Source organism: Nanorana parkeri, unplaced genomic scaffold, assembly GCF_000935625.1.
Source record: "Nanorana parkeri isolate BGI_ZX_2015 unplaced genomic scaffold, ASM93562v1 scaffold3172, whole genome shotgun sequence".
In the NCBI taxonomy this organism is placed as follows: domain Eukaryota; kingdom Metazoa; phylum Chordata; class Amphibia; order Anura; family Dicroglossidae; genus Nanorana; species Nanorana parkeri.
The window spans coordinates 27739-36935 of NW_017309440.1; the positions used below are offsets into that span (position 1 = coordinate 27739).

The window sequence follows — 9197 nt, forward strand, 5'->3', positions numbered from 1 at the left end:
CGGCACCCCATACAAGCGATCCGCCGGCTCTACAGCCGGCGGATCGCTTGTATGGTAACAGGCACCGCTGCCTGTTTTTAAATTTCGTCCGTTTCCCGCTCGCGCGCGTGTCTGAGCAGACGTCTAAAGACGCCCGCTCAGATCTAGAGAGCTCCGGGCCGGCCGTTTTTTTACTACGGCCGGCCCGGAAGTGGTTAATACCAGTCTCAGTTACTGGTCTCTGTAGATCCTTCAAAGTATGTGTTGCTCTGTGCGGTATTAGTCACATGTCTGCTGCCGTGCTTAGGTCGACTGATATAGCTTTCCTGATAAGTGACCCAATGGTGTCCTCTGGGACACCCGAACATATGTTTTTATCCTTTTCCTAATTTATGCCTGTGTAAAATTTCATTATATCAACATCTTTGGGATGTTATTTTCTCTTTATTTTCACAGCTGCCCTTCAGATTTATGTTAAGGCTAAAGTGTGACAAAAAAAAATCAAACTTATTTTAATCCAGCTATGCATAAATTATCTGTCAGGATAGAAATATGGTAGCTTCAACTGTGGAATAGTTTTTAAAAGTCCAGAGCTACAGTTCTTACCCTTCCTTTAAAACAAACACGTGTAGATTACTTCTTGGGACTCGCTAAGTAGTAAAGCACAGATAAAAATGACAACCCTGGAATATGAAACTTCTCAAAGAAGTCAGCAGTCACAGTTTTTCAGTTTCCATGCTGACAAGTGTACTTCAAATATATTGTACTTACAAATGGCATGTACTCAGTGGTGTATTTAGGTTTCGTGCTGCTCTAGGCAAGACGAAATTCGGCACCCCCATCTAAATTTGTCCCACCGATGCCTGTTCAAGACATTTTGCGTAACCTGTCAAGTTGCTGGATGCAGCTTCTGACAGATTGCGCTATAAGGCCTCATTCACACTGCTTAGAGCCGCCCCGTACAGATCCATGCGGCGTGCACGGTCATAATGGGCCGTTCCCGGGAAGGACAGGTGCTGCGTGTGATTGTACGCAGCAGCCTGTTCTTCTCTATGGGAGGATGCAAGGGTCTAAGGTGGGCTGTAAAGGATCTCTGGTTGGCTCTGCAGGGTCTCACGCAGAGACTGCCAAAGACCCCGCACATCCCACCGTAGACCTTGCACAGCACTCCTGAGTCCCTGAAAACCCCACCAGAGCCAACCATAGACCTTGCACAAGCCACCATAGACCCAGCACAGAGACTCTCAAGTGGGCTGTACAGGATCTATTATGGGCTGTACAAGGTCCCTTTCCCTGCACACATGCTGCTCCTCTTACCTGCAGCTCCCCAGTCTGCTTCCAGGATATGCCTCTTCTTCCTGCATCTTCGTCCAGCCGCCCCAGCTTCTTCCGCAAGCCGGGCCGCCTCTCTCACGGTCCCATCAGCAGTCTTCCTTCCCTGCTCCGTGCCTAGACCTGGCGGCACAATGGCTTCCTGGACCTACCTGCAGACTCCGCCGGCCGGGCCGCCTCTCTCACGGTCCCATCAGCAGTCTTCCTTCCCTGCTCCGTGCCTAGACCCGGCGGCACAACGGCTTCCTGGACCTGCCTGCAGACTCCGCCGGCCGGGCCGCGTCTCCCTCTGCCCCGGCCACGCCTCCTCTGTCACCCGGCAGCTCGCGGCCAGTCCCTACTAGAAGCCACCTGAGTAGGCAGCACAGGCTGCCCGATTTTGTACACCCGTCGACGGCTTTCCTCTTTGCAGGGGGGTGAAAAATGCCGCCCCCCCCCCTGCAAAGTGCCGCTCCAGGCAAACGCCTTGTTTGTCTCGTGGCAAATACGCCCCTGCAAGTACTCAAAGGCGTAACTAGGAACCTCAGGGCCCCGGTGCAAGAAACCGTGAAGGGCCCCCCACTCCACCCCCAATAAAAAAATGTCGGTGCCTTGGCAGTTACCGGTATAGTGCATGTGTGTAGTCCCAGGAGGCAGGGCCACCAGTTGAAATCATGGGACCCCATACAGGTTGGGCTGTTCGGAATAATTATTATTAATAATTTTTGTTTATTTTATTAATTTTTTTACTTTTTACCAATTTTTTTCCATTTTTATCTATTTTATTATTTTTTCTACTACGTTTTTATTTTATTATTTTTCACTTTTCTTTTTAAATTATATTTCACAAACCTAGGGTTTACTCAGGGCTGCATTGCTTTGTACAGGGTACAACCGCATGATTGCACCTCACTGTGCCCATAGAACTTAAAGAAATGAGTTCAATGTCATAGAACTCAATAAGGTTCTAACAAAAAAAATAAACAGTGTGATGCTTTGCGATCAAGCTCATTAGCACTGTGCCAGGCATATCACACCAGCAGCTGTGCGATGAACACATTATTTAATTCCCGTGTCTGAGGTTTGTCTATAGCTCAACTTTAATGAAGGTTTATTAACTGTGGTGTTATTTTGCCTGCAAATGTAGCAGGCAGTTATGGGACTGATTTATGAGAACATACGATAAATGTGTCTTCCGTAGACAGTCATTTTTTACCTGTGTCAGATAAAGGTTGTAAATCTCGGGGATTGAATACTTATATAAAAAGCATATTCAATGTGTTGTTACCTTTTTCAAGTCTAAAACAAGGTCTCATAAAAAAATCTAATAATTTTGAGTTTTGACCATTGGACAGCAGCATAAGCATGTCTAAAGCTGGCCATACACCTATAGATTATCTGCAGATTTTCTATGGTCAGATGGAAAAAGTGCAACAGATTCCTCCATCTACGCTAAACTGTGTGGATGGAGGAATCTCCCGCTGGGCCAAGCTTCAGTATCCTGCTAGTCGGGCCTATCAAAATACCTGAACAATGCCTGCATCCAATCAGAATGTTCATGTATTTCGACTAGCAAGATACTGAAGTTTGGCCCAGTATAGATGTATGGCCAGCTTTATGGTTCCTTTTTATTTGCTCAGCTGCCAGCACCATGGAAATGAATGATGCTAATCCGGGGAGGGTGTTATCCATTCAAAAAAGACCTGATCTGCCTTCTGTCCTCTGCCATGCTGCCTCATCTGCGTTGCCTAGTATGGTGGTAGGAGCTTTATGTGAAGGGGGACTGAGGACTCTAATGTGAAGGGAGCTTCTGATGTGAAGGGAACTCTGATGTGAAAGGGAGGACTCTGATGTGAAGGGGGCTTCTGATGTGAAGGAGGGCTCCAACTGTGAGAGTGGGATAAGGGTCTGGTATGGTTGGAGGTGTCACACATTGCTTTTTATATTTATGTTTTTTACATTTTAGTCTGGGGTGCCTCACACTTTTGCATACTTGTGAAGGGTGCTCTGATTGAAAAAAGGTTGAGAAATGCTGAATTAGACCAACCTTTCTTAAGCAGAGTTCAGTGGAATTAGCTTTTTCTATCTAAAATAATATTTTTAGCTATCTTTAATGGAGGAATTGTATTTTATTATGACCCCCAAGGTAAGAGGCATTCTTCACATTGACTACTAATGCAATAGGGGGCTTTTTTCACAGACTCTTCCAATGACCACCAATATATGAGCATGCTTCTCCCACTGATCATCAATCTCAGAGGGCACTTCTCCACTGACCACCAATGTAAGCTGACATTATACTGACTCCTAATGTAAAGGGCCACTTACCACCACTTTTCCATTGACATTCATAGAAAGCAGGCATTTCTTCACTGATCACTAACATGAATATACACTGCAATTTTCACTGTCAGCATTTATTTTCTGGCCATTGTTGTTATTTGTTTAATTACAAAAGTATTACTGGAAAAAACAGCTCTGGGTGTCATATATGCTAAGTACATCACTTTCCTTATGCCGCTATTTATTCTTAGAGAGATTTATTCTATGTATCCTTACATTGCAACTCACTGCTAAAGCCATAGATTTTATTATCAGGAGTTCTCTGAGACCTGAAGGTTCTTTTAAGGTTTCCTCCATGTACAGAAGGGGCAGTTTATGGAAAGCCTTAGACATGAGTAGAAAGATCCCTCTGCACGAATTTGTAGCTGTACCCCAGAGGTAGGCAACCTTATGGCACTCCAGGTATGGTAAAACTACAAATCAAGTCATTCCTCTTCCACTGGGTGTCATTCATGTGGCTGTCAGAGTTTTGCAATGCCTCATGGGACTTGTAGTTCAACAACAGCTGCCATGCCAAGGTTGCCTACCCATACTGTACCCGCTACATGAAGGGGGTTTAACATCTCCTGCTGCTTATTTGTCTTGCTCCATTCTAAGTAAAGGACTTAAAAAGAAGTTATAATACTTTATTATTATTATTATTATTATACAGGATTTATATAGCGCCAACAGTTTGCGCAGCGCTTTACAATATAAGGAAGACATTACAATCACAATACTTAAAGGGATGGGGAAGTGATACATGAGGAGGGAGCTGCGTGGGGATAAATTGTTTGAGAACGTGATGGTTGAGCGGTTAGGTTGAGGTGGGATAGGCTTCCCTGAAGAGATGAGTCTTTGGGGACCGCCTAAAGGCAGTCAAGGTGGGCGACAGACAGACAGGTTGGGGTAAAGAATTCCAGAGGATGGGAGAGACTCTAGAGAAGTCCTGGAGGCGAGCATGGGAGGAGTTGACAAGAGAGCTGGAAAGCAGGAGGTCTTGGAATGAGCGGAGCCGACGGTTAGGGTGATACTTTGAGACCAGGTTTGAGATATAGCCGGGGGCAGAGTTGTGGATGGCTTTGTAACTGATTGTTAATATTTTGGATTTTATCCTTTGGGCTATGGGAAGCCAGTGCAGGGATTGGCAGAGGGGGGTTGCAGACACTGAGCGTTTGGTTAGGTGGATGAGTCTAGCAGCTGCATTCATGATAGACTGAAGGGGGGATACAGGGCCGTCTTTAACGCAGGGCAAAAGGGGCAGTCGCCCAGGGCCCAATCATTGTTGTGGGGCCCAAAGCAGCTGCCCCTTCAGCCCACATAAGCAGTGGCGGAACTACCGGTGTGGGCGCACCAGGGCCTCGGGCCTCTAGGGGACCCAGCACAGTCCCAGCGCCGGATCGGTACCCAGCGGCCAGCATATGTCAGTTAGTAGATTAGTGACACAAGAGGACACTGAGGGGGTGAGTTGTGGAGTAGAAAGATAGATTTGAGTGTCATCGGCATAGAGATGGTAAAATAATACTTAAGGTCAAACCCCTAAAAATGACATTGGCTGGATGGTGGAATGACAATTTGCAAAGGAGATCTCACTTTCAGAGTCTTTAAAAGATATCAGGGTTGTTGTGTAATGGAAGTAGCACCTGATACACCTGATGGTGTAGTACCATATTTATTATAATATGAACAACTAACCTAATTTGCAAAGGACCTATATAATATAAAGCATATCTAAACCATAGCTAGATCATATTTGCTAAAGCACTGTGTATCATAAACAGTTTTCATGTTTTATTTTTCATAAAATACTTTTTAAACTTTTTTAAAAATCCTATTTTCATCTCAGAGCTGCTGATCTCCTACAACCTAATTTCAGCCACTTCCTGTCTATATGCACCAGTTTCAGCAGCGGCTGCACATCAATGTTTGGACTGGCTTTCTGAAAAAGACATCAGTCAAATGTCTCAGCAATGTGTGTCATCACAACTGCATGTAGTTGCATTTGTGGGTGCATGTGACAGAGTGGCAATGCAGGAACAATTGAAAGAAAGAAAGTCACAACCTTACAGGAAGTGATTGGCCAAGAATTTTCAAGGCAGGATAGCAAGATATTATTTTAATAAAAGCTGCCTTTAAAAAGATAGAAGTCATCGTGTGAAATGACATAAATATGCAACAGTTCACATGAGATTTTAGCGATAGGATTTACATCTACCTTATTAATATAAATGTATTTAAAGTAACATCTTGTAACCTGTATTACAACACTCAGATTTTGTTTGTGTACTTATTATTATTCTCATTTAATTATAGTTTGCAAATACAGTGTATTAGTAACTTATAGATCGCTTTAGCCGGATTTGTCAATAATGAATGATATCCAAGCGCCCTCTGCAGGTTCCTGCAACACATAACTATCCCTTAGTTCAGTAAATTTGGTTAAAGTTCACTTTGCAAAGAATGTCCTATCATGTGCATATAAGAAATAAAAAAAATGACTTTACAGGATTAAATTACTGTACAGGATTGCAATATGGAGGCGGTCAGAAAAGCACAGAGTTAAGAGAAAATTTCCTTGCAAAGTGACCAGCCTATTTACCTTTAGTAAATCAATCCCCATAAAACAGTGTTCGGCTCACTTCACTTCAGATCAGTCATTCACTCGGCTGCCCTCGGCAGCTTCGTGAATAGACCCCTAGGTCTTTTTTCATGAAAAAAAAAATAAGACACTTATTTTCACAATTCTTAAACACCTTGCCCAAGGTGTAACCAGTGGTAAGCTGTCCACTAGCAGCTCACGAGGAAGCCACTCTGTTTCATTTTCATTTTCATTTTTCCAACAATGATGAATATCTCCCCCACTTCTTTGAGGCACCAGGTCGTGAGCTGCTAGTGGACAGGTTACCACCGGTTACACCTTGGGCAAGGTGTTCAAGAATTTTTGTCACATCTGTTGAAAGCAGCTTTCTGTATCTGTAGACAGTATACAACAGTAACCACATTTTTAAAACTCAGCATGCAAAATATAACACATACAAAAAAAATGTTGCTATTTCCTCTTCTTTGTTTGTATTTACATTGCAATAATTACTGACACCAGTCTAGTGTGCAACTTTCATTTCCTCCCCTTAAAGTTTTTGGGCAAATAATCTAATGTGTATATAAAATTAAACTGGCTTGCCAGAAATGTGTTCATAAGCTGTATAAATGAGAAATCTAAAAACATAGATTGAATTATTGCAGATATTGCATTATATTAGCATTTTCTATTTTATTTATGCTTTTATAAATGTAGCTGTACCATGTACTGTATTTATTCCAGTTAGATATTTAGAATTTACATTCATTTACATTTAAATCAAACTCATCAGCTTTTTTATCATTTTAAAGCCCATCGTTTGGTAGATATGAACCCCTTACCGATCACTTCCTCAAACCCCACTCCCATCTATTCACATTTTTTAAAACTTTAAGATCCCTTTCTTAGCATACCCAGTTCCGCTCTCATGTGTCCCTCATCTATGCCTTTTCCGGGAAGTGGGGATCAGTGGTCCAGCACTGCAGTCCATTCCCACCGCAGACCAGATCTCTCATCATGAGGTTATCACACTGTGAAATCTTAGGGAGCCTTAGAGGACCCCACCGCTGGATAGCCAATGGGAACTCCAACTCAGCAGTCATTTTGAATTCACCCCAGTGCACCAAGGCAATGCATCCATGCTGCAGCACACTGTAGTGCATCCCGTGTTGCACTTCCATCATGTGTGGTTTTGCTTACAATGGGGTGCATTGGCAGCCCTTTCTAAAATGGATGGTATACATGTTAAATTTCATGCATGAGCACAGTGTGAATCGGGTCTAAAAGTTAAGGTCCTGCTTAATTGTTGCCATCACAAAGGGTCTTCTATTATATATATAAACCAGAAAACTCTCATCTGTGCTCCTCTCTGATTAAGCTTCACTTTCTTACTATAGACACAACTTTTCTGGTTGTTGGACTAAGCTCTGCCCACCTGGCTGCACCCTTTCCAATAACAACTCTTTTAATGTCAATTGAAGTGCTTTTATTGGACAGTTGGGATAGACTTAGACCCAAAGTCAGGCCCATAGTAACAACATATATGGTAAATGTTTATACCTTTTGACAAGCCATCAAAAGTAAAAAACTGACCTAATGTTACCAGTTTCCTGGGAGGGACTCCTTCCAGGTCTGATTGACCACTGCTTAAGGGCTTGTTCACACCATCTACATTCAGGCTGCGCTGGCCATTTACCCAGTGCCACACTGAGTATGTAAATTATCATTAAAAAGCAAGGTGTCATGCACAAAGGGCGGCTGCAAAGTATAAAAAACATACATTACAGCACCCTGTCCCCTGTCCACAATGCCCAGCTTCCATGCACTGAAGAAAGGGAGCAATAGGACTTGAGCTGTACAGCGCTCCAGACACATTATTCGCCCCCTCTTCACTATCCTCCATTCCGAAAATGCCTTGTTTTTTTGAAAAAAATCCAAGACATTCTGTAATTGGAGGAGAGATGATGTCCGATCCCTTCCCCACCTCTCCATAGAATGCCTTGTATTCTGTCGAGTAGCATCTCTGTCTCCCCTTAGTGCCCAAAAGCTCAGTGTTATGTCCTGGAGATGGTATACTGCAAGGCTAGATTTTTATACTTTGCAATGGCCCTCCACACTAAACATGCAGCTTTTTAATGATGATTTACACACTCACGCCAGTGTGTAAATTATAATTTTTCCCAGAGTGTGGCTTTAAGGAGATTGCACAGATACAGTATATTGTAACATGTGTGGCCAGCTTCATGCTTCAAAACAACTGGAAAAATACAATATTGTAAAACATAACAAAAGTAGCTCCTCTCAGTGTAACACATCCTTACACAGTGTATGGTAAATCGTTTATTTGTTTAAATTATTTTCAAATTTCATGCGATGGCCACATCTGTATACTATTCGAGTTAGAATGTAGCTCCTCGGGTGGTATCTCTGACCCAGGTCAGATACTTGCTTGTCAGCCGAGTGTAGACTCCAGGGAATTTGGGATCTCCACATTTATTCTGAGGCCCAAATGAGACAATGCCTGTGAACTTTTTGTCACAGATCAATGGCCCACCAGAGTCACCCTGAAAAGGATCACACAACAGTGAATGCTTGTTCATAAAATATACATACTATATTATTTATGATCTTAACTAACTGCAACAAAATGCATCAAGACACATGTAGATAATCTAGTGGTACAACCAATATCTGCTTTCACCTCCCAACATCTTGAATGACAAATCAGACATAGTGTATGCAGTGACCAGAATCCACCTATTCTCTGCATCACATTTGTTTATACTGATCAGAGCCTCAACCATTTTTATCATGCCATAATCCACAAATGTTTACAATCTGTTCCATCGGCTGTTTCCAGCACACTATCATTTACCCAAATGTGAAACCTAAATAGATTAAACACTGTCACTGATTTAACACTGTTACTGACATGTCAAAAGTCTGCAACCCTCACCTTTATCTCTAAACCCCCCCCCCCCCCCCCCCCCCCCCCCAATCACCCGGT

General features: G+C 43.0%; 1 protein-coding gene across 1 annotated transcript in view; it reads right to left on the reverse strand.

Moving 5' to 3' along the window:
* Window positions 1-8571: 8571 nt before the first annotated feature.
* LOC108802848 (granzyme A-like) overlaps window positions 8572-9197 on the reverse strand; it is a 15958-nt gene continuing 15332 nt past the window's right edge. The window contains exon 5 of the mRNA XM_018574703.1: window positions 8572-8754. Coding sequence (XP_018430205.1) covers window positions 8590-8754 — 165 coding nt within the window. The 3' untranslated portion in view covers window positions 8572-8589. The remainder of the gene's footprint in view (window positions 8755-9197) is intronic.